The sequence below is a fragment of the Myxocyprinus asiaticus genome, chromosome 25 (genome assembly GCF_019703515.2).
Source record: "Myxocyprinus asiaticus isolate MX2 ecotype Aquarium Trade chromosome 25, UBuf_Myxa_2, whole genome shotgun sequence".
In the NCBI taxonomy this organism is placed as follows: Eukaryota; Metazoa; Chordata; class Actinopteri; order Cypriniformes; family Catostomidae; genus Myxocyprinus; species Myxocyprinus asiaticus.
In genome coordinates, this window is record NC_059368.1 from 31212213 (window position 1) to 31239175 (window position 26963).

The 26963-nt window shown below is 37.0% G+C and overlaps 1 protein-coding gene across 1 annotated transcript; it reads right to left on the bottom strand.

Annotated features, from left to right (window-relative positions):
- On the bottom strand, positions 1–26516 carry oma1 (OMA1 zinc metallopeptidase). Its single transcript, XM_051655403.1, has 8 exons — positions 25981–26516; positions 23497–23725; positions 22647–22820; positions 20277–20384; positions 15788–15916; positions 13774–13848; positions 9571–9720; positions 1–1759 (listed from the first exon to the last, which is right to left on the bottom strand). Exons 1-8 carry the CDS (start codon positions 26349–26351, stop codon positions 1496–1498), a joined length of 1500 nt encoding a protein of 499 aa, XP_051511363.1. The 5' UTR covers positions 26352–26516; the 3' UTR covers positions 1–1495.
- Between the last annotated feature and the right edge of the window lie 447 nt (positions 26517–26963).

The following is a 26963-nucleotide window of genomic DNA, read 5'->3' on the forward strand; positions in this document are numbered from 1 at the left end:
TCTAATAGTGAATGTTATTCACATGACAAACATGTTTTTCTTTTTAATTTAATTTAATGTTTACCTAGTAATCAATATTACGGCAAATAGCAAAGATTTGAAATATATATATATATATATATATATATATATATATATATATATATATACACACACACACACACACACACACACACACACACACATACAGTGTCCAATGTCCTTTACAGGGTTTTTTTTTTCTTGTTGAATATTCTGTTTACCTAAAAAAAAATACAGTATGTCACATTAAGAAAGTAAAATGAGATCTAATTGCTATTTTGAGTTGACTTGAAGAAGAATAGAATAATAAAGGAAAACACCACAATGTGAGAAAGCCCTTTTTTAAGATATTAATCACTCCATGTTCCTATTTTCTGAAGTGAGACACAAACTTTGAAAAACAATATGACTCTTCAGAAAGATTTTTGCAGCCAGCTAAAACACTGGATAGATTGATAATTTGTCCACAGCATTTACATAGGATTGTATAATTAAATCAAATATCAGTCACATCGAAACAGCTAAAACAGCCGCAGTTTACACAGTAAAGCTTTTATAGACGCATAAAAAAATCCAGATTTAAAAGGGTGGATACACAAATCATGTAAAGGCCTTCTTTTAACTTGTGCGTATTTTCAGTCCCATTTTCCTTACCTTCATAGTCTTGCACAGAGAGTAAATTTAACGTGAACTCGATGCTTTTCCAAAATATTAACGTTGGGTTCATTTGATGCCAGCTGTCCCTGTTAATAAATAATGTAGAAAGCCCAGAGCTACACAGTTTTAAACCCACTGACATATGCAGCTACTCTATACAGCAGAGTTACATGACAGCCTGGAACCTATAGAGGACATTAAAGTAGAGGCAGATCTTTGATGTATAATGTACACCAAGATGCATTCAACTTCACAGGGGTCTGCTAATAACATAATTAAAACTAATGAAAAGTCCATTTAGAATTCCTCCATTATTAACTTGATAGCACTGCCATGGATGTCGTTTAAAACCAGTATGAATTTATTTCATCTGTAGAACACAAAAGGAGTTGTAAGGCAGAATTATGGCCTTAGTCACCCTTCACTTTCATTGTATGGAAAAAAGATGCAATGTAAGTAAATATTGACTAAGATTAACATACTGCCTAACATCTCCTTTTGTGTTCCACAAATGAAAGCCAGTCACATTGGTTTGCAACAACATGTGAGTACTGTAAATGATGACAGAGTTTTCATTTTTGGCTGAACTTTCCTGTTAAACTTTACACACAAATGAAATACATACTCCCACTTTCTGACTAACATCACATCAGCAGACTTGTGGCTATCAAAGTGACAACAAATGTATTGCATCAAGAACAGGTGTCCATTTCTATCCGCCAATACACTCAGGCCTTGTTTCAGGGCTACTGGACTGGAAAGAGAGAACTGAACAGGAAAACTTGAATTTGTCTCTGACAGTCATTTTCATCAAATCTCATTTATTAAGCAGAGTCTGTGGCAGAGTGGATGTGGCCAGCACTCCCCCAAGCTGCGGCTGAGACCCCTGAGTTGGGACAGGAGGGATTAGAGGGAGGGGTAATATAACTCGAGCTCTCTCTTTCTCTTTCTTTTCCTCTTCCTCTATTATCTCTTGTTTTTTGGCGTTTTCCAGCAGTAGTCGAACACTCTGGGAGAAAATGATACGGGGGTCGGCTGTGGGAAGGGCAGGACAGTCGCAGTGTGCACGGAGCTCCAAAGCCTACAACATAGGAGGACAAAAATTAGTGCGGATGGATGTGAACTCTGACCTGTGTATGTTCCATCTCTCCACTTTCACCCTGGATGGATGGATGGATGGAAATAGTGATTTGATGGATGGATGGATGGTATAATGATTTGATGGATGGATGGATGGATGGATGGATGGATGGATGGAATAGTGATTTGATGGATGGATGGATGGAAATAGTGATTTGATGGATGGATGGATGGATGGAAATAGTGATTTGATGGATGGATGGATGGTTGGATGGTTGGATGGATGGTATAATGATTTGATGGATGGATGGATGGATGGATGGACGGATGGATGGATGGATGGTATAATGATTTGATGGATGGATGGAAATAGTGATTTGATGGATGGATGGTTGGATGGTTGGATGGATGGTATAATGATTTGATGGATGGATGGATGGATGGACGGATGGATGGATGGATGGATGGATGGTATAATGATTTGATGGATGGATGGATGGATGGAAATAGTGATTTGATGAATGGATAATGAAATGCCCCTGGGTCTAAGGTTGGTTGTTAAGACCAAGAAGTTCTTCAACATTAAAGACATCCAGATGCTTTTACAAATACTGATTTGACTTTTTCTGTGACCCTTGGACTATGACCTCTGACCTCCATTAGTGGGAATGGAGAAACAGCCATCACAATACTGGATCAATAATTTTTTTGCGAAAGCATGAACTCAAAGGCCAGGATCAGCCAAAAGGCACTTAGCAAAAGCATTTTCTAGTTTCTAAAATTATTATGCAGAACCATCTTCCCAGAGGAGAACAGATCAGATTCGGCTGATAAATACACACAGCAAGAAGTGCAGATTTAAGCAACACTGCAATGTTTGAGAATAAGGCCATTAGGGGGACTCTAAAATGTAAATGACACTTGATGAAAGAGTAGCTGGACCAAAGCTTACTGAGAACAATTACCCAAGAAGGACGCATCAGATGCATACTTAGGACCAATCTGACAAAGAACATTTATTCTTTAAATAGCACATCACAGATGAAACAGAACCGGCTCAGCAGCTGTGAGGAGTAAGAAAAATAGTGTATGTTTAGAGAATTCGTAAGAGCGTGAATAAACTCCACAGATTTCGCAATAAGTGTTGACTGTTTCTCTGTTGCAAAGCAACCTAAATTAAATAGTAACAATAAACTGGCACTGGGTTCAGAACACTTGTACCTCTTTAGTTTATTCTAATCAAGAACCGCCCACTTAAAGAGGAAAAGACTGTCTGACTGATATGTAAGTGACTAATAACAGTTTGCTTTGTTTTTACATTGCATTTAGGGGCAAGTAAATCTTAAAAAGATGACACCACATTAATAAACCGCTGTGCAATAATATTCCTATTCCAGAATATTCCAGAATATTCCTTTAAAGACCCAATGAAATGGCTTGATGAGCACAGTTTTCTTTCCTGTGTTGATGTTTTCCAGTTGTAACAATAAGTTAGAGCAGAACATATCAAAAGGTTTGTCCTTGTTCTTGTTCTTTCAAAATAGCCAACAGCCTTTAGTTTACACCATAGCTATGAATCATTTGCACTGCTATATGCATTGGCTAGTCAGAGGCATGTAGTACAAGCAAGAGGGGCATTCTCATTCTAGAAAATGTTTTATTGAACAAAATTGTGGTCCATTTTCCCAGAAGATAAAGACTATATTTGAAATGCGTAAATCTGCCAAAAGTTAATTGTGTCAATGTTTAGGTGTACACTACCATAGAAATGGCCTCAAAACTAACAGACATGGACTAAAAGCTACAAAACTCCAATGTTGATTTTTGTAGGGTCTATAAACCCCATTCACACTGTTCTTCTCTCATCCACCACAGGCAAAACACAACCCTGATGTTACACACGTCAACCTGCCAATGGAAATCTGAACTACATTGACAATGAAGTCGGAAAACATTTCAGTATGGTAATTCTCATTAGAGAGCACATAGTGAACGACTTTCCATTGGCTCAGGTTGAGGAGGGTGAGAATAGAGGGAGAGATGGAGGGCATTTTAAAGTAACTTCCCGAAGGAGTAATACCCACCACTCAGAAATGCATGCAGAGAAACATGCATGCATTACAGTTGATGGACAATTAGTGTTGACCATCCTTCTGTTTGGAGTGTGCGAGCAGGCAGTACTCCATTACACACTGCTAAGAGTTCAAGCTCAAGGTTAAGTAAGGGCCCTGCATGCCACTAAAATCCACACTCATTCACATGCACTCTTCTGCTACCGTTCCATGCCACTTCCAACACTTTGCATTGTATATTAGATGATGTATTATATTCTTTTTTGGAGCAACTCGAGTGTGACGGTGGAGAAAACATTGTTGATGGCTGTCCACACAGCTCTACAGTCTACAGTCTGCTCTCTCAATAAAAACATCTTTAGTGTTCCGCAGAAAGTAAGTCAAACAGGTTTAGAACAACATCATGGTGAGTACATTATCATATGCCAAATTATGCCAAATGTGGTTACGCCAAATCTTTACAAAAAAATTATGTTTGCGAGATGTTGGTAGCTAGCTAGTCGAAAAGAACGTTGTTAAGAATGGATTTCAAATACAAACATAAAAGCGGGGCCTTAAAGATGAAAGAGAGGGTGGAGAAGTTAGCCGCAACACAAAAACTAACCAAAATTGACAGTTTTTTGTGTCGTCCTCACCTGAGTGACACTGACGTTGAAGGTGAGAGGGATGTTTTGCCAGCTAATATTGGCAGTTGCAGTGCTTCAGATGAGAACAGCAACGTAGCTGGCAGCTCGGCAGAATTCCAGATGTCAGGGAACAATGAAGCAGCCACTGAAGAGACCAGAGCTGGATACTCAGTTCAAGATGCAAGATCAGTTCAAGATCTGGCCAGATTTTTGATAGTCGAGAACAACAGTATCTCTCCCAGCTTCAGTGAATTCTGTACTGTTTTATTTCTCTTTCTTACCATCCCTGTAACTGTGGCTTCATCGGAGCACTCATTTTCAAAGTTGAAGCTAATCAAAAAATTATTTGAGGGGCACCATGGGTCATGGCAGACTCCCAGCACTAGCCATTCTTTCCATTGAGAGTATAAGAAGCTGCAAACTAAACACAAAGGACATTGTGGAAGAGTTCGCCGAAAGGAAGGCCCAGAGAGTGCAGCTATAATGAGTGAGTATGTGGTTTAATTTCACATTTATTATGTCTGTTTGCTATATGTTAAAAGCCTATTGGGCCACCGTGCAAATGTGGTTGTTTGTTTGATTACATGCTTCTAGTAGTTTATGTTATTGACTTTGCTAAGTGCATTGTTTATGTTGGGGTGTGCCTAGTAGGTTGTTTAATAGATGTGTGTCTGTGTGCGTGTATATCTCTCTCTCTCTCTCTCTCTCTCTCTCTCTCTCTCTCTCTCTCTCTCTCTCTCTCTCTCTCTCTCTCTCTCTCTCTCTCTCTCTCTCTCTCTCTCTCTCTCTCTCTCTCTCTCTCTCTCTCATATATATATATATATATATATATATATATATATATATATATATATATATATATATATATATATATATATATATATATATCATTGGGACTATTAGGGTCTACTATACTAATAGCAAGCAATCAAACCAAAATGAACACAGCCTTCTGGTGGCGATATGGATCTTTCTTTGGGACAGCCTGGCAATGCTGGGCCAATGGATTCATTTCAAACTAGTGACTAGTGGTTTTTTTGTTTGTTTTGTTTTTTTCAAGTTACTTTTTTTAATTTCTGTTCATTTCATACTTTTGGAACATAAGAAGGGATGTCTGAAATTATTGTAAACACGATCATCAAGACATTTTTCCACATTTTTATAGACAATTTCTATAATATGTCAAGATACATTCTCATTTAACAAAAATAAATAAATAAAATATTCATATTTAATTGTAAAAATGTAAAAGTGAAATGAAAAATTGGTATTAACTGTAAATGAAAACATTTAGTAGATGCTCTAAAAAAAAAAACTAAAACAAAATCCATAAAAATAAACAATATATCATATTATTGCAGTTATGTTTCACACCAATTGCAGATTAATGCAAATAGTTTTAAAAAGTTATATGTCTAATGGTTGATTATTAAGGATAGATTATAAAATTAAGAAAATAATAATTGTCTGTCTAAGGTATACTTTAGACAGTATTTATAATTTATAGTTATAGGGATAGTTGATAATTTACTTCCCCTCATGCCATCTCAAACTCATATGACTTTCTTTCTTCTGCGTAACACAAACAATGATTTTCTAAAGGATGTATAATGTGTTTTTTTCCATACAATGTAAGTGAAAAGGGTCCAAAACTTTGAACTTCCAATAAGGACATAAAGGCAGCATAAAAGTAATCCAAAATCAAATGAGAAAATCCCTCTTTCTCTCACACACACAATTTATCAAATAAACTATCACACACCGTAATACTGAAATCCTTGATTGCTTACTCCCGTTTATATAATGATTTTTTCACTGCAGTCATGAACATTGTGGTTGTTCAGATTTAGTCGTTGGGCGAATATTCGTCACCGGTATAAATAGCTCCATACAGGAAAGCATTAAATTCTTGGTTTTGCCAAACATTTGCGCCGAATATTTGTATTTGGTGTGAAAGGGCCTTTCAGTCTCTCTTGTGTGGTTTGTGTCACTTTTGTGACTGACAAAAGCCAGTTTCAGAGTTTCTGCTTATTTAGCTGACTTTCTTTTTCATTAACTGAACTGTTGGCAGTGATAAGAATGCATTGAAGAATCTGTGCAATATTGTGAAATATCTAGAAAAATTATTTTTATGGATGTATGATTGTATTGGCACAGCCCTAGCTGTGCTTGATGGAGCTAACTTCATGCATATTACTGATGAACGCACTGACAAATCACTGTCACGCATTTCACTACTATATAGCATGCGGCATTTGGACTTGCATGGTGAATTATGTAGTCTCAGTCACTTAAGAAGGGTCTCTCTTGTGGTTGCTGTTGAATGGCTAACCTCTCTGCTACTGATCTAAGGATTCCACCACATTCCCGTTGAATGCGTTCACATCCCTGCTTTTCACAGATCCGCCAGGCTTTTCATGGCCCTTGTGTTTTGTCTGGTCCTGCCCGCAGAAGAGCATTTATCTGTTCATTTCCACACTGAATGTGGTCTGAGGCATGTGTGTAGATGGCAGAGTTTGCTGAAGAACATGAAGGTCTCTAGACGTCTTGTTAGCTGTAGTGTAGTCTGGATTTCAGACACGGTTGCAAGCCCTACAGTGTGTGTTCTGATGGGTACTTTTTTAAAATCGAGAACAGAAAGTACCCAGGACATTTTTCTCAATTTAAATACAAAACAATAGTCCGTCCTTGACAAAGAGCTTTAGGGTTAGTGGTGTTGGACATGCTGGTATTATTACATAGCTGAACTATGACCTCTGGGGCTTTCTTAGCCATCCATCAATGAGTTACAATAATCCAAAAACAGTCTATTTGGGCTGCACTTTGGCTTTGTTTAAACTGCATATAAATCTGATTTATTTTCCACTGAGATGCATTCCAAAGTATCAGATTACAATAGAATTTCCAAACAACATATGGATTCATGTGCATTTTTGTATGTTTACTTTTTATATATATATATTTAAGCAATATCACATGAGCAAGAGTGCTGTGATTCGGACGCAGGCTGAGTACCATAGGCAATCACAGCAGTGCTGATGTAGGGCCATATAGCACGATTGCGAGTGTGATATTGCTTATATACAACAGTTCAATGAACAAGTACATTTAAAAAAATTAAGAAAAACTGAGTACGGTTATAAAAAACGCATTTGTGCATGGAACTACTTTCTTACGCCATGGATCAGAATTGGCCGTTGCTGGTTCAAATCAAATGATGCGTCCAAGCCTCTCAAAAACATCACTTTAGAACTACTAGTATCACGGCTTGGGCTGTTTCTAACATGTTATTGGAGAAACAGTGATGTGTGTGTGTGTGTGTGTGTGTGTGTGTGTGTGAGAGAGAGAGAGAGAGAGAGAGAGCGAGAGAGAGAAAGAGAGATATGGAGCGTGTGCGATCACCTGTTGATGATGCTGTAGTGTGTTAGTCAGCTTTCTGAAGATAATGTCATTTTGGTGAAATTCATCCTATTTCCTCTGTGGAAAAATAGCCGTCCAAGTGGGGATATTCCTCCCTATTTCACAGTGGCCAGTGCGCAAGTGTCATTCACTATTGAAACTGCAATCTCCTCCGCCATTTTCAGCAGTGTGTCCTCTCCAATGTGAAAACTCTGGTAAGAGGTAAGTGCCTTGATTTTGTGTAATTAATCGGTCTGTTGTGTCTCTCAGCTGTGATGAGCCTTAATGCTGAAGTTGTTAGTTTAAAGCTAATTCCTAGCTTTAGTAGTGTAGAAGTAATACGAGCGATCACAGAGTGCTGATGAATGAAAACACTGACTGACGCTGACTTCACGTCACCAACTGGCTCATATTCACAAAAATGGTCTTTTGCCTCCTGCTGGCTAAAATATGTAATGTCACAAAATTAAATGTAAAGAGACAGATAGCTCTTAACACATCTGCACTGCTCTTACACTTTAGTTTAGAATGGCACAAGCACAAGCGGAGTGATACACACAATGAAGCGTCCAAGTGCTGATGATGTGAGACCATCAGTACTCATGGAACGTCTCTCGTCCAATCAGATTCGAAGACCGGAACTAACTGTTGTGTGTGTGTAATATATATATATATATATATACACACACACATCCATACAAAGTAAAAATGCAACAATGCACATGAATCCACATACAGTATATATTATATATATATATATATATATATACATACATACATACACACACACACACACACACACACACACACACACACACACACACACACACACACTACCGTTCAAATGTTTGGGGTCACTTGCCTAAAATGTTTCTCATGATCTTAAAAATCTTTTGATCTGAAGGTGTATGCTTAAATGTTTGAAATTAGTTTTGTAGACAAAAATATAATTGTGCCAACATATTAATTTAATTACAAAACTAAAATTGTATTTAAAAAAAAAAAAAAAAAGTTTTTGAAATGGATGACTTGGACCGAATAATTAAGAAAAGCAGCCAATAAGTGCCCAACATAGATGGGAACTCCTTCAATACTGTTTAAAAAGCATCCCAGGGTGATACCTCAAGAAGTTGGTTGAGAAAATGCCAAGAGTACATGTCTGCTAAATCTAGGCAAATGTGGCCACTTTGAAGATGCTAAAATATAACACAGTTTTGATTTATTTTGGATTTTGTTTAGTCACAACATAATTCCCATATTTTCTTTTCTATTATTCCATAGTTGTGATTACTTTTTACATTCTAAAATGTGAAAAAATTTTTAAAAAAATAAATAAAGTGACCCTAAACTTTTGAAAGGTAGTGTGTGTGTGTGTGTGTATGTATGTGTGTGTATATATATATATATATTTACACACACACACACACACACACACATATATATATATACACACATTTATATCCAAACTATATACAATTATATGGTAACAGCACTTTATTATTTGTATTTAGCATTGTCACTGTATGCTGTCCATGACCCTATTTGAATAGACCTGTGAGGCTTGGACGACTGTTTCCTTTGTTCAATTCTGTTAACTACGTAAAATGCTTGTTACCATTTGTGGCATAAATGTAATGGTGATGGTAAATGTTATGGTTTAGTGTGTGTAAAAAGATTGTGTTCAAGTTGTCTCTAATGATGTGTGTGTGTTTCACCTCAGGGACGAGGCGGTCCAGCTGTCTGACACGGTTTTGGTGGGAGGGGTGTGTAGACAGCCACTCGGGGATGGTGGGCTCCCCTCTCAGCTGATCAGAAATCTCCATCTGCTGCCAAAACACTGGCCCCGCCCTCACGTCAGCACATGCCTGCAGAAACAAGATAAATCTCAGTAAAAACACCTGCACAAATGGTTTGCTTGCATGTTAAAGGCCTCAGCACATTTACAGTGAGGTTCTTGTTCGTTCTTTGTTCAGAAGTAAAAATTATTTAGAAACAGCTGAGCAATGACATACTGTTTACGAACATTCAGACACAGGCCACACTGCTGTGGAAGGCGTTTAGATGAGCATTTAAATAAAAGGACACTCAAGACTATATGTAAAACATAAACTATATGACATTAAAATGTGTTATCAATGACTTCATGCCTCATTCTATGAATATAATTCACTTGAGATCAGTAAAAGAAACTGCATTAAATACTCAAAGATGATTTAAGGTAACATACAGGTATACAGAGTAAATAAATACATAATTTGGCTTGTTTACATTCTGAATTCGATCCTACAGATTTGGGTAAATTTGCACCAGTTAACTAATGACTGATAGAACTGGTGATTTAACTGATTAAAAGGGGATTTGCTGTAGGTGGAGCTACAGGTCACATCAACTGATGACGTGGACCAATGGCCTGAAAGTTTTCCCTGGCAAGCTGTTATGAACCACTGAAACAAACTGAAAAACAGTTTAAAACATTCTGTCATCATTTACTCATCCTTATGTCATTCCATAACCATATGATTTTCCATCTTTTGTGGAAGACTAAACAAGTCTAAGGAAACTCTAAGGGGTTATCAAGCTCAAAATGACAAAAAAGCACCACTGAAGTATCTTTTAAGTGGTCGTATAAACTGCTTTTATGGCGCAGCCCCAGTCCCCATTCACTTTCATTATCTGTAAAAGAGTAGCCAGAGTATTCTTCAAAAATTCTCCTTTTGTGTTTTACAAAAAAAAAAAAAAAAAAGAAAAAAGAAAAAAAAAGAAAAGAAAAGGCATATGGGTTTGGAACATAAGGTTGAGAAAATTATGTTTTCATGCTGGGTGAACTATCTATCCTTTTAAAGCCCTGCCATCATCAAAGGAATCAAACAGAGATAACACCACACACACAACCTCAGGGGCGCTTAGAGCTCTGGACGTTGTCATTAACTGGAACTGAAGCTGAGAGCAGGCCGTCCCACAGAAAGCATGACTCATGACTAGTCTAGCTAGCCTCTCTCACTATTACGGCAGCGCCATGCCAGTGTCCTTCACTGGGCGGGTTATGGCAGTCAGGTAGGATCTGTGCCCGTTAGCAGCAGGCATCCTGTTATTACTACAATAAGATATGGAGAGGAACTGACTGTGTTTCTCCATAATTGTGCCAAGCAAGTATGGGATCAGGAGAATCCCAAGCTGTTTGTAAAGACACAATGCCCTCTAGAGGTCCTGAAGGATACAGCGACTATAAATGACTAGACAGTTTCTCCACCACTCAGAGGGATTCTTCTAATCTTTTACTGTGTGCTTTGGTTTTCTATACATTTTTTGTTTTATAGCTGTCTAGGGAAGGGATGTCCTGACACCGATACTGTGCTCATATACTTGTACTCGTGTCTGTAAAATGCTCCGATACCAAAAACAGATACCGTCTGACGTAATAATGTCACATTGTAAACATTCAGCATTCAAATTAAAATCATGTTATGTCTTAGTTCAATTATTAAACCGCAAAGGCTGCGATTTAATGAGATAAATATCTAGTATATATGCATGTGCTGTGCACTTAAAATGTGAGCGCTTGTGAATGTGTTGAGCCGGTGTTGTGCAGATGCCGGTTGCTTCTTTTAGAGCTCCTCATACACGGAAAACACCATCATGAGCATCGCACGCTCTGTTTGTAGCAAATGACAGCAAGCACAGCGCTAAGTCACTTTATAGCACGAGGCACATACAGACTACATATTTATTTAATAAAATATCAGCCTTTTGCGGTTTAATAATCACACTGGCTCACGTAGCTACCGGCTTTTCCAGAGGTGAGAAGCTACCATCCAAAACACACAGAAATGGAAAGTGCTTCACTTCAAACTAAAAGCTTCCGCCAAAATAAAAGCTTAATTTAAATGGAAAAAAGTACGACAGAAATACTTTTACACTACTGTGTAGTTATATAACATTCTCTGTAATGCCACTACTACTACTACTAATAATAATAATAAATCAATAGAAATTGTATTATATTTAAGCAATATCTCACATCTGTGATGCTCTGTTATGTAGCATTTATTTGACAAAAATAACTCCAATGTTGTATTTTGAATTGCGCTGTGAGGTTCTGTATAAAATCATTTCATTTGATAAAAATAATACAATATTATGTTAAAACTAATAATTTTTATTTGATTAAAGTTTTAATGAATTCATTAATTTAGACACAATTTTAATGATAAAACAGAAATAAACTGTCAATATGGAATTCAAAAAAAAATGAAAAAAGAAAAACAGGTACCGTAAATGATGTATGGGTAATTGTACTCATTCTCAAAAAAATCAGGACATCCCTATCCCTGTCACGTTCAGCCAAATTATTCACTTGGCTACATTATGCCCATCTGTGATTATTCAGGTCTATTTGACTACCAGTCAAAGGTTGGATCTACCTCCATTCTTTCTAAAACATGGGGCAAATTCATATCCCAGGGGTTGGTTTTTATTCAAATAAACAGATTTCAACTTTTCAAATGAGTTTTATCTATAAACTTTTTCTGAAATTATTATGTTTAAAACTATGATAATTTAAACAAGAGTGAAATAAACACAAAAAATAAATAAATAAATAAAAATCACTATTTATTGTGTAAAAATAATTTCTATAAAATTTTCTAAAATTACGACTGTCCCACAGTTGTCGTCATTTCCACCACACCAGACAACTTTGCCCTTTTTTCAAAAGTACATTTACTTGCTTACAAAGACGACAAAATTGTCAGTGAAGACCACTCTTGAGTGTTTAAAGAAAACAAAGAAAAATCTAGGTAAATATCACTCGTGAGCGGAACATTTTTATTGGGCATCAATTCCAATCAAGGTGTTATTTTGACAAAAATTTTGCAAAAAGTGTGAAAATATAATTTCATTTTATTTAGAATACATAAAATGTTAGCTACACTAAAAAAAAAAAAAAAGAACTTTCACTATCGTCAGCTTTACTTCATCTTTCCATGTTCATATTGTTCAAAAAACTCATGTAACCAAGAAGAAATTTGAGATGATTCAACTAAAAAAAAAAAGTGTCTTGCCAGCTTTACTTAATCCATTTGCGTTGGAACAACATAGATATTTTTTGTTGGACAGAGGATTTCTAGTTCCCAGCATTCTTTGCATAGGACTCAAGAGGGAAAGTAAATATTAAAATTAGGTGTCATTTTATGGGTCTTTGTGCAAGATGAATATAAAGGGGGAGACTTGTTAGAGTTTAATGTTTTGTTATGTAGAGATTTAGAAGAACTTCTGTTATGTTGTAGTTTTGGGGGTTACCATCATGGTGAAGAGTGGAATTTGAGCCTAGGCTGAGGACCAAAACCATTTTTCTACATATTGCTTTATCCATTGAGCAACTGCTGTGTTAACCATAACATTTCCTGTCACTAGATAGCATATCACTAACAGAGTTTCATTTAAGTTATTATGACATGTTCAATTTTGTTGGGTTTACCTGATTCAGTTAGGTTCCCTCTACTTGAAGTATTTAAATTGAAATTGCATGGTAATATTTATTTAAGAAAGCCCATTTCAAACACATGGAACCACTGTCCATGATTGAATCAAGTTCAGCCAAAGACACTTTTTTGAGTGAATGATACTAACTCATTAATCTACTTTTTATGTTTTAATTCAACTTTAGTTTTGGAAAGAAATCTATACATAAAAAAATATATATTTGTCTACAAAACTAATTCCAAGCATTTAAGTATGAGCCTTTAGATCAAATGGTTTTTAGGATCATGAAGAAAATAATTTCAGTCAGTTGTGTCCAAACTTTTGACTGGTACTGTAATTAGTCAAGTAAGTAATACTGAATCTCGAAAGAAGAGACATTGATGAGAAAGAAAATCTGATCATTTATTAGTAACTGTGTAAGATAATATCTGTGTTACCTTGGCAGCCAATTGCAATCCGACCTGGTCCGCCTCTGCCTCCAACTTGCGACTGAAGGGTCGGTCAAATAAGAACTACAGCACAGACAAGCAGAAAGTGAAAAAAATATTCAGATAAACAAGCTGTTCCGACAGAGCACACAGGAGTTATATTAGGCAAACAGAGGAAGATGGACAGATCAGAAGAAAACGCAGATTTGGAGAACAAAATGACTAGGAGATAAAAAGCAAAACCATTGAAATGTAATTTATTTGAAATGTAATGGAGAAAGAAGAAGAAAAGTAAAGGTTAAAATATCCACATAAAAAGCAAAACAAAGGAGTTCATCTTACATAAGAAGGAAAACAATATAAAACATCTAAAGTACAATAACACTGAAAGGGAGCCTTTATGACGCCACACGGTGCTTTAAAAAAATGCTAATTCGGGTGCATGGGTAGCTCAGCGAGTATTGACGCTGACTACCACCCCTGGAGTTGTGAGTTCGAATCCAGGGTGTGCTGAGTGACTCCAGCCAGGTCTCCTAAGCAACGAAATTGGCCCGGTTGCTAGAGAGGGTAAAGTCACATGGGGTAACCTCCTCATGGTCACGATGAGTGGGTCAATGGGGCACGTGGTAAGTTGTGCGTGGATCACGGAGAGTAGCATGAGCCTCCCGTGCAGTGAGTCTCCGCAGTGTCATGCACAACGAGCCACGTAATAAGATGCGCGGATTGACTGTCTCAGAAGCGGAGGCAACTGAGACTTGTCCTCCGCCACCCAGACTGAGGTCAGTAACCGCGCCACCACGAGGACCTACTAAGTAGTGGGAATTGGGCATTCCAAATTGGGAGAAAAGGGGATAAATAAAAGAAAAAAGCTAATTCAATATCCATTTAGGAGACAAATAAATGTAGCTGAAGTGACTTTTAACTAACCAAAAATTGAAGTCCTTAGAATCTCCAGTGAGATATTGTTATTGTCAGTAGCGTGTTTTACAATGGTGGCAAGAGAGCACTTGATAAGGCTTCTTTGAGCTTTAGTGGAGCAGTATAACTTACATTTCAAGGGTGCTTTAGGGGATTCTATAGCTGTCTCTCGTTTCGAAGCCTGCGTGCTAGCAAGGACGCGTCCTTTGAAAGCTGCAGTATACTGAGCGTCCTCCTTTAAACAAGCCTTTTTAAATGAGACGGCCTTCGTAGGACAAACGGAAACAGAACGTAACATGGTTGCTATGATAGCACGCCACTCTTTAACAAGCGCGAGCACTTTGAGTGAGAAGGAAACCCTTGGAAAGGAAGTCCCTTTGGAAGGGAATATATGAGGTAAATTTTAGGAGAGTTATAATGATGTAAAGAGAAAAGAAAATAGATTTTACAGGTGTACTTTCAGTCTAATACTTTATTTTAATTATATATTAATATATACTCTGCACCTGTCTACTGAGGTACTTCAACTTGGGAATTAACAATACTTGTGTTTGAACATCATATTTACGGGCAAATTAGCGTCATTTTTTTTTAGATATTTCCGTTGAAGCAAAGAATTGTGGGTTGTGAGTGCCCACGAAGAACACACCTCATGCATCCTCCGAATTCCCGTGAAAGAAGGTCGCATTCGAAGGCTGTATTCGGAGTGTCCTACTCGCTTTTATGAAACGAGACAGCCTCGATGACGTATGCGGCCGACAAATGCGACCTCCGGAGGACGCAGCCTTCCAAACGAGACACAGCCTATAATCAATATTACAGAAGTGTTTGCCTTGCTAATAGACAAACATATATTGAACTGACTCCCATCAACGTCTTGTGCTTAATTCTGAACAAACACAATTTCCTTTCTCATTTCTTCTTCAAATGAATTTAAATATAAGAAATCAAAATTATATGGGAATCACAGGTCTGGTTCAGAAACAATTTTCTAGCCCCGAACCACTTTTTCTTTGGTGCAAACATGTGGAACAGAGTCAGACTGGGCATTTGCATTGTGTCGGTGAAAAAAGGGTATGAGAGAGACTTTCAGGTCAGCTGTCACCTGCACTAGTTTGCCCTGAATCCACTGGCCCAGCACAGCCAGGCTGTCCCGAGGACAGATCGCCCAGATCGCCGTTAGAAGAATAAGAGACAAGAGCTCCACCACATGAGACAAACTGGCCTGCTCTGCCTGAGAAAAATAGAGAGAGACAGAGAGGGGGGGGGGGGGAATAAATGACTAAGTAACTGTTGCCTAAAAAGGCAGAGATTCATTATGGGTTTGCTTCTTTGTTGATTTCATAGTTTATTCTAATTTGTTTGCATTTTGGTGCTGTTAAGAGACAGTTTTTTTGTACACTTCTTCAGCAGCCCAGACAATGACACAGCATGCCTAATTAGGAACAATGTAGAAAAACAAACAAAAAAGAAAGAAGCAATTTAACAAAGAGACATAACGAATAACACTGAATTATTATTTCAATACACATTCTTCTGATAAAGGGCAATGGATATGCCACAACACATGTCCATGAGTGGACGAGTAGATGCAGCAATGCAAATTTGTTGAGTATTTATGCCAGTTTTATGGTCATAAATGTTAAAGGTGAGGTGTATAATTTCTTTATTCAAAAAATAAACACCAAAAAAGTGTTTATGTAAATTTGCATTTTCTATATTCATAAAATCTATTACAATACTTTATTGTGCATTTGAAGGGACATTTCACCCCCAAAAATTAAAATAAATAAATAAAATAAAAAATCCACACAAAATTATGTCATCATCTATTTAGTCTCATTTTATTTTCATCCCCAAACATTTTAATTTTTTCTTTTTTTTTTCTTTTGTGGAACACAAAAGGAGATGTTTAGCTGAATATCCAAGCCCCTCTTTTACATACAATTTTCACAACTGAGTGAATAGTGAATAATTAACTTTAATTATTCGGTATTAAAAAAAGCTAGGGCCTGGGTAGCTCAGTGAGTAGACGCTGACTACCACCCCTGGAGTCACAAGTTCGAATACAGGGCGTGCTGAGTGACTCCAGGTCTCCTAAGCAACCAAACTGGCCCGGTTGCTAGGGAGTGTAGAGTCACATGGGGTAACCTCCTTGTGGTCGCTATAATGTGGTTCGCTCTCAGTGGGGCACGTGGTGAGTTGTGCGTGGATGCCGTGGAGAATAGCGTGAAGCCTCCACATGCGCTAGGTCTCCGCGGTAATGCACTCAACAAGTCACGTGATAAAATGCATGGATTGACGGTCTCAGACGTGGAGGCAACTGAGATTCGTCTTCCACCACCTGGATTGAGGCAAGTCACTGCACCACCACGAGGACTTAGAGCGCATTGGGAATTGGGCATACCAAATTGGGGAGAAAAAGGGGAGAAAAAAAAAACTATTGTGCCGCTTCAAAAGTTTTGGAATGTAGCACACAAGTCATATATGGCACTTTTCCACTGTACGTTACGGTTCGACTCGACTCTGCTCGCTTTACTTTTCTGAGCTTGCTTTTCCACTGCAGTTTAGTGCAGCCTCAACGTGGGTGGGATTATAGGCTGATCATCATAGTTGCACCACCTCTACTGCCGTGACATCATCTTAAACATGACACAAACACACAACAAAGGAGCAATGGAGGATATCGAAGGAATGGTGTTCTTGATTCTCGGCATGTGGCTGTTTTTCACAGCAAGACGACAAACTTTGTTTCAAAAGAGGCTGACGGCAGCAAGACAAAATACCGCTAAAAAAAACAGGAGAGTTTGGGAAATCATACACCAAAGCGCAGACGAGGACATCACTGTGTTAGCTCAAAGATGACGCACGAGGGTAAGCTAACCTGCCATCTAGCTTATAGCAATGACGCTGGTAGTGATGATTTTCTCTGACCAATCAGTGATCTGCAGGGTTTTGATGTCACGTTTCGTATCGGCTCAGCTCGCTTGGAACCTCGACCGAGGTGGTACTAAAAAAGTACCAGGTACCAGGTACTATCCACAGTGGAAACCCCCAAAAAAGCGAGCAGAGTCGAGTCGAGCCGTACCGTGCAGTGGAAAAGCCCCATTAGACTGCCTTTGTGGTACTTTTTGTCTGTTTTGGAGCTTGATAGCCACTGAGCCACATTTTCCATGTGAAAAGAGCAGCGTGAACATTGTTCTAAAGGTAAGAAAGATAATCATGTTTGAACGACATGAGGATGAGTAAATAATGACAGTTTGTTCATCATAACTATAATGTTGCAGTAAAATATAAGGTAAATATTACTGTTTATATGTTATATCAGTGAATAATGTACAAATGAAGATGATTAAATATCATTCTTGTGTTCATTTAGTGAAAAACTAAATGACTATTCTTAACTAGATTTTTACTGTATTTCACTTTTCGTATTAAACACTACAAGCCTTATTTTAAGAGCGCTAGCACTAAGCGCAGCGCTATGCAATAAATCATAAGTGCAAAAACAATGGCATGTCCGTGAAGTTTTGGTATTTGCGCTAAGTCTAGGCGTAGGTGGGTTGCAAAGTTCTAATGGGATTGGTCAAGTGCAATTAAATTTTGAGGTTCTTCTCCGGTTATTCCACCATCTGCATCCTATTTTATAGTCCATTCCCTCAAGCACCAGCGAAATAAACAAAGACAGCACATTCATAAGAAGTTGGTATTGTAAATGGACTGTATACAATGAATTAGAAGAATAGAAAAAAGGACTTGCATCCTTGTTGAATGTCAAGCATATTTCTATGAGAGTGGCACACTTTTTTTTATACACATGGAGAATGTGGTTCTTGTCAAGATTTGGATGTATGCTCTGTAAAATTATAGAGAATGTAAGTATTATTAATCATATTGATCAAGTGACACACAAATCATGGCTAGTGTTAACAGTGATTGTATCGGCCTTCCAGGTATGGCTGTGGATCGAGGGATCTTTTTTTTTTTCTTCGATTTTGCTTTCAAAATTTTATAAATTTATTGAAACAAGAAAAACATTTCTAAATTCAAATTACTTTTCAAACTAAACTAAAATATAATTAAAATAAGGAAGTGGTAAAAAAAAAAAAAAAAAAAAATTGAATATAATCGCCTCCCTAAATCCAAAAACGTTACCCTCTCCAACTTCTTTCACCGTCCTCTTTTGCATTGGCTTAAGAAAAACTCACTCTACGACAACAGGTGGAAAAATATTAATACAAATTAGATCATAAATACAGTTGTAAATATAAACATAATAGTATTTGAAAAATAAACCATGATCTCAAGAAAGTTTGACACAAATCTCATAAATTTGTATTTCATAAAATGGCTACAACTCCGACTGTCAGGGAAATAATTTGATGTTCCACTATATTTTCAGTGTTTGGACATGAACTTTATTACCACCTGCTGGTGGAATCTCCAAACTGCAAATGCAGGGACTGATTTTAGACTTTGCGCTGAAAACAGAGGTGCTCCCGAATCATCTTAGCACAATGACCTATTTCTCAGGAATATTGCGCTTTGCGCCACTTCATTAACATGCATTACACCCACACGCACTTGCGCTAACGTGCTAACACTCCCACCCACAGGCACTTGCGCTTTGCGCTGACACGAAAATTGCAGATAAAACGTAGCGCAAGGTCGTTGCATGTAATGCTTAGTGTGCTCCCAAAAATAAAGCCCTTTGTATCTATTTTGTAACAATGGCTGCTTTGTTGAAATGATAGTTCCTCTGAGTGAAATAAACATTTTCAGAGCAAATATATACATTTTGAGATGTATATTGACTATCATTATTGTTAAAATATGGAGATATAATTTTTAGCTTTATTACCCAGCCCTACTATGTGGAAAATGGTGGCAGAGTGAACTGACTTGGTTTAAAAGGACTTTGCTTACACCCAATGTTTATCATTTGAAAAAATATTGAATCGATATGAAATAGTCAGTTACAGCTGCATCATGATAGACCAAATATCAGTGCAATGCAATAACACTGCCAACATTAAGCTCTCTATTCCTCCACCCTCACAAGACCTACAACCATGCACTGATGCAACCGCTCTGAAACTAAAAACACCTCTTTAAATGGAACTCTTAACAGTGCTTAGTGCCTCTGAGACAGTATGCCTCCTTCTCTACATTTAAACCAAGAGAAGAGATGAAAGAAAAACATGACGCATGCAAAAGCGAGATAAAGTGAGCACTTGAATCAATGAAGGGGCTTTACTTCCAGAAAGAAAAAAAAAGCTGAGAGTGACGCGAACGCTAAAGTACAAATTTAATTTGATTTAAACTATAACGACTACAACAATATGGCATAGGAAACTGAGAGCAGACCATGTACTGCTCAAATACATTTACATTTAAACCAAATTGACCCAAAGGTAGAGATTGCACAAACTTTAAGAAAAACTAGCAAGACAGTAAATAGTATGTTCTTGGTTATGTAACTTCAAGCATAGTTAATTACTGGAATAAATAAATAGATTCTGATAAAATGACAAAAATAAGGTTCAATAGGATGTTTCTGTGTATTGGTCTGACAGTCTGGGGGCGGGACTTACTGCATGACCAATCAGAGCGTGAGCCATTTCATGCCCCATTATAAAGGTCAGCTGATGGATGTCTGCTACAGCCTCCAGCATACCTGTAAAGATAAAAACCTCCCCATTCTGACACACAAACACACACACAAACACACACACACTAATCATTCTACTGTAGCTGTTAAATCTTAATAATTCTTTAGTAATAATCAGTATTGTGTCTCGAGACTTTCTTTAATCATTTGCATTGAACTAAGAACAGTCTAATCTTCCTTTATGGTAGTGTTATAAAGAGTCATGCCGTATATGTAGCTCATCAAAGAAAATATCTATAAAGGGTTATTTCTGGGGCTGTCAATCAATTTAAATTTCTAAGCAAATAAATGACATAATATTTAGATTAAATAATCGAATTAATCACAATTAATCTTATTTATCATTATTTGCAGAGAAAGGCCCCCAAATAAAAATAATTCAATATATAATGATTAAATAATTATTTATAAATATAATATATTTTCAATATAATAATTCAGATAATTAAAATATATATTACATTGTTGTGGCAGACATGTACAGCACTGATTAGGCCATACAAAAAGTTATTTTAGAATACAATATGTTTATTGCCATATGATTAAACATAAGCCTATCATTGGCCTACAGTCCACAGCAATCCATTTTGCAATTGAATTCATCAATCTGTCCGAGACACATTTATTGTAACAGCTTTTCTAAGGACACGTCTATGTGCATGCGTCAGACAGGCGGTTTTGAAGCGTCTCACTTTAGATTCGTCGCATCATAAACAGCGTTTTTAGGATGCTGTGTCAAGTTAAACAGTTTGAAACATAAAACACATCTCTACACCCCTGCATTTGGAGTTGCACTCCGTCCAGCTGTGTCTGAACGCAAGAACGTGTCCTCATCTTGAGCTCATCTTGCTCATTTCATGTGCTAAGAGGGCGTTTAATTAAAAGCCTTAAAGGGCTAGTTCACCCAGAAATTAAAATTCTCTTATCATTTACTCACCCTCAGGCCATCCCAGATGTGCTTGACTTTCTATTGCAGAACACAAATTAAGTTTTTTAGAAGAATATTTCAGCTCTGTAGGTCCACACAATGCAAGTGAATTGTGACCAGAACTTTGAAGCTCCAAAAGGCAGCATAAAAGTAATCCATATGACACCAGTGGTTTAATCCATGTCTTCAGAAGTGAAATGATAGGTGTGGGTGAAAAACAGATCAATATTTAAGTCCTTTTTTACTCTAAATCTCCACCTCTGATCAGCCCTCTGCAGTAGTTGGTGATTTGCATGAAGAATGCGAAAAGCCAAAAACAAAAGAAGAAAGTGAAAATGGAGATTTATAGTAAAAAAAAAAAAAAAAGACTTAAATATTGATCTGTCTCTCACCCACACCTATCAAATTGCTTCTGAGGACATGGATTAAACCACTGGAGTCGTATGGATTACTTTTATGCTGCCTTTACGTGCTTTTTTTCGGAGTGTCAAAGTTCTGTTCAGAGCTAAAATATTTTTCTAAAATCTAAATTTGTGGTCAGCAGAGGAAAGAAAGTCATAAACATCTGGAATAGCATGAGGGTGAAGATGCGTCCCAAACCGCACACGTCTGCATTATTTTACGTAATTTTGTAGTGTAAGTAGTGCGAGTAGTATGTTTACACTGAAAATGCAACAAAATGAAGTATACTACGAGTACCCGGATGATGCACTTTTTCAACCATCAAAACGGAGTGTGGAATGTTGGACACTTTGTGCATTCGTGCACGTGGCTTGCCAAACATAGCGGAAGTGGCGGAGTTACTGGCAGCAATGGTGATCTGGCAAAACAATTGTAAATGGAGAATATGGCAACTAGCGGAACTTCTGTGAAGACAGTTAAATGATTTACCACCAAACCATGCTGTGCGAATATGTATGTTATTGAGATATAAGTGTTGAACTGAGGGCTAAAGCTAGCGGCAACGCATAGCTTGGGTTTGAAACATCATAATTCAGTCAATTGTTAAAAGGTGAATGCTTCCGAATAGTAGAAAAACCTTAAGTGTTCCATTTGGGATGATACTACACTTTGAAAATTCATACACTACATGGCTGAGTGCATAGTACATTTTGTAAGTGCATAGTTTATAGTCTGTCATTTGAGACACAGCTTGAGTAAATGATGAGAGAACTTTCATTTTTGGGTGAACTATTCTTTTAAAGGAATGGCAGCAAAAAAACTGCCCGATTAATAAGGATCAGAGAAAGGATGGAAAATGTTTTTTTGGTACCAAAAAAATGATGACCCCTTTTAATAACTACATAGAATAGATTCATTTATTTGACAAAGCCTCAGATATGGTCGTCGTCAGATATGACTCACAGGCAAAATAAATGCGTTGATGGTGGGGCCGTCCACCACATGGACATTCCAGCTGACAGAAGAAATCTCAGCAATGTCCTGGTTCCTCTGTGCCAAATGCTGAACCACTCGTTCCACCACCTGGTGCCTGGGGTCGGATGCAGGGATCAGAGCCTCCTTAAACTCCTCCAAATACTGATAGAGAGAATGAATGAGAAGAGCAAGAGAGGGAGGAGGACAGCAAAGTTTTGCTTAAGCTCTATAAGCATTAGGCCCATGAAATTAAATGGAATCAAATTAAACGATTAAAGGAATGAAACGTAAGGTTTCAATTTTTACATTGTCAAATAGTATAAATAAAAATAAATACAAAAGTATAAAACCTAAAAGTATGCTACAAAACCTAGTGAGCTGCCTACCTAAAGAGCAATTTAAGACATCATAGGAGTTGTCCCTAAGCAAAGGCTGGTTCAGTGGTCGATGTCATCATTATGCTGCCTTGACAAATGCCTTTGTCGAGTCTAGTTTTTTTTTTGTCAAGTCTCCATGCCCTTCTTGTGAGGAGAACTGTTTGTGTGGTGCGCATGCTGCGTAATGTGACTGCATATGTAGAGCATTCCAGTTTAGGCACTTATTAGGTTCAATTCCATTTAGGATGCTGCCTTATAAGGCAGTATATAGCAAGGCAGCTCACTAGGTTTTAGAACAGAGCTAGAATTGTTATTTGACTACAGGCATTTACATACACTATTAAACTTTATATGATCAACAACAGCTTTTCCAGAGTGTTTTCAGAATTGCTGACAAACAAAAAGTAACTGTAACTGTAAATTGACTTAGAGAGGTCATGACTCTATGGCTGTAGTCGTACCCCTTCTGCAGTGAACTGAGCCAGTTCCATAAAGTTCTCTCTGCTGAACACCAGCAGCCTGGTCCTTCCTGTAACTGGAGACTCATCCAGGTGGGTGAGGAAGAAGAGAGAGATGAAGAACAGCAGTCCCGCCCCAGACCCCGCCAAGTGCCAGCGTCTACGCCAAGTCCATTCACGAAACAACTGTTTTTTATTGGGTGGCAGGGCCAACCACCACTTTCTGATGCTCCTGATAACAGAGAGACAATTAAGTTCACGTAGTTAACCAAAAATAAAAATGATGTCATCATTTACCCACCTGTCTTATTAGTGATAAGTGCATCAGGTTGTGTATTAATTGTTTGTTTTTAAATGTGTATAGGAAGTGCTTTTCCTATACACATTTCCTTTACAAATAGGTATCCATCTGTTCTTCTACATCTACTTAACATTATAAATAGGGCTGTCAATCAATTACAATTTGTAATAAAATTAATTACATGATATGTTGATTAATCATTGAGTCATAAACACTGCGTTTTTAGGGTGCTGTGTAATGTTAAATGTAGTTTAAAACAAAACACAATTTGAGACCCCAGCATTCATAGTAACGCTCCATCCATTTGTTTTTGAATGCAAGAATGCGTCCTCATCTTGTGCTGTCTGTGTGGTTTGTTACCTGTACAGCTACAGTTGTGCTAACTGCCCCCTGGTGACTGTGAGTCATAAAAACATAACAGTGGAACAGTACAACTGTGTACATTTTTTTCAACTTGACAGCCCTAATAATAATATTTGAACCTGATTTTTTTTTTTTTTTTTTTTTTTTTTAAGCAGTAAACATTTAAGCTATGGTCATCAGAGACTAAAAATGGTTCAAGGATGTAAAAATGTTTTGCAGAATTTAACCAAAAATGGGAATGAATTCCCTTTCAATTTTTTCAAATAAAACATTATCTTTAAATGCTGGTGACTGCTTAACAACCAGTTAATTCTGTTCCGATCATTTTTTCATGAGACCAAAGGATTTTTCACAGTAAATTTTTGGAATTACATCACTTCATGTTGCCTGAAAAAAATGAGGCTTCTGTTTTTTTAGTAGAAAATTACAAGCATGTGCTTTGATTCTGAAGCACACCGCTAGTTTAAAAAACGATGTTAAAAAAATAAAAATCATTCAGCCTGCAAAATGTAACGTTAAGTCCAAACGTGCCCACGCAGTGTGTGTGTGCTTGTAGGAGAGAAAGATTTAGGCTATTAATTGATTTTAGGTGGCCAAATGAATACTTAAAATATTAGAAATATTTTTGGGGATATATTTACTATTAAGAAAACATTTATTGAAAAGACGTTACTTTATATAGGCTGCAGTATACTATGCTTGCTATGATTTCTGTCCTGAAAATTTGCCCATATGGGAAAAAAAATAATCGCTTATTTTGGCTTATTTTGGGTGAGGCAAGTCCCTAATTTTAAGTTTGTTTTTCCAAAACAGGTGCCTTGTTTCTCTTGTGAAATCTGAAAACACTGCAACTGGTATATCAGCCACCCTTTGCACAGATACTGTCATTTTAGAGGGTTCTGAACCATTCTTTTATTTCGTTCTAACCAGTTACCTTTTGGAAAGAAGGCAGCGGAATGCCGGAACAGGAACAGAAAAAATATGTTTCTGCTCAGATCGAACCAAAATCAAAAACATTTAGTTTTCAGTCCCTGATCTTTATAGTGGTTATCGAACATAACTAGGAATGCAACAAAATACCTGTTTGAACAAAAAACATTTAGCCAATACCAATACTTTGCCACTTACCTTATTTTAGGAATTATGCTTTAAAACGTTTACAAAATAGTACAAAAGCTATTTTATAATAATAAATAGTTTCCATTGAACATTTGGATCTGTTGAACACATGGCAACATTTTAAGAGAGCTATAATGAAAGATAAATACAAGAAAAAAATATATATTTGTATTAGATGATAACTGATATGGTTAAAAAAAAAAACAAATTAAAAAAAAAAAAATTATTTTACACTTTTAAAACATTTTTGCAGTTCTATTATTACACATTATGATAAATCATTAGGCCTACAAATTCATTTTTATGCATATTCAACATGCTTTATCAAATTTTATTTGTTTTGGTAGGCGTTTTTTTATATGACACAGAAAAAATTATATTAAACTTACTTATACAACGTAATAAATGTAAATAATTAATTATAAATGCACAATCGGTTTTTCATACCGCCGTTTAAAAAAAATAAAATAAAAAAATAAAAAATAAAAAATAAATATAATAATAGCCATGTCAGTTAATGGATATAATAATAATAATAATAATAATAATAATAATAATAATAATAATAATAGATAAAAAATAAAAAAGATCAATTCAATTTTATCATTATGAACCAAAATGTTCATTGACCCAATTTCATGTATTCTTGACTATATTCTATATTTTTGAAGTGTATGATGAAGTTCTCATTCATATTCTCTCACCTGCCCAGTATGATGGCCACGAGCTTCTGCAGGGGCTTCAGCAGCAGCCAGATGAAGGGCGCAGGGACAGCTCTCAGTCTGCCTGACGTGTGAAACTCATGTGCGGGTTGAACTGGAGGTTTGAATGCAGTTAAACATGTGTTGAGCAGCCCTGATCTTGACCTTAGACAAACATGTGAAGGGGAAACAGTGACAGATCCTCTTGGTTTCAGAGAGGAAGAGGAGTATGTCCTAATCAGATCAACCCGAGCAGGGACAGACACAGATGGACGGGAGTGAACGTGTCTCTGTCCACACCATCTGATCACTTTTAATGTAGTTAAAGTCGAAGAAATGTCGAGTTTGGCCAAGCGTATACACATCCGCTCCATTCTTATAAAATATATTTCATAAATAAATTGCCCGAAGCTATTTTAATGCCCCCTGTCTAAAAGCGAAGTAGGAAGTCCATATCCGTGTAGTGTAATGATCCAGCGGTATTAAACTTTAGCCGGATCGCTACAACTATCAGATAAACTCTCCTCTACTTTCTTCTCTGCGACAGATAAAACATTCCCCCTGCAAACAGCAACACTTCACCACAGTTCCGCACCTCAGTCATGTCAGAATATCTGATATACTGTAGTGCTACATCTTTTAAAACAACGTTGATTAATAACATTATTACATTACTTAACAGTTATAATGAATGTACATTAAAATAATATTTCATGTGAATGTGATTAATAAAACTGCATTCTCCTACTCAAATGTCCTTGAACTACAGCTGCAAAACATTGCATGTTTGTAATTGACTTGTAATAACCCAAGCTTTTATAAGTGTTATACAACAGTTAGTTCCGGTCCTCGAATCTGATTGGACAGAGACGTTCCATGAGTGCTGATGTCTGACACCATCAGCACTCAGACTCTTCACCGTTTGTATCACTCAGCTCATGGCTTGCTAAACTTGAAGGTGCAATATGTAATATGTTTACTGTACT

Coding starts and splice junctions, on each gene's coding strand:
- oma1 (XM_051655403.1), bottom strand. CDS start 26,351: ATGGAGCGGATGTGTATACGCTTGGCCAAACTCGACATTTCTTCGACT. Junction 22,821..23,496: donor CTCAGTTCACTGCAGAAGGG/GTACGACTACAG, acceptor TCTCTCTATCAG/TATTTGGAGGAGTTTAAGGA. Junction 1,760..9,570: donor TGGACCGCCTCGTCCCTGAG/GTGAAACACACA, acceptor CCTATGTTGTAG/GCTTTGGAGCTCCGTGCACA.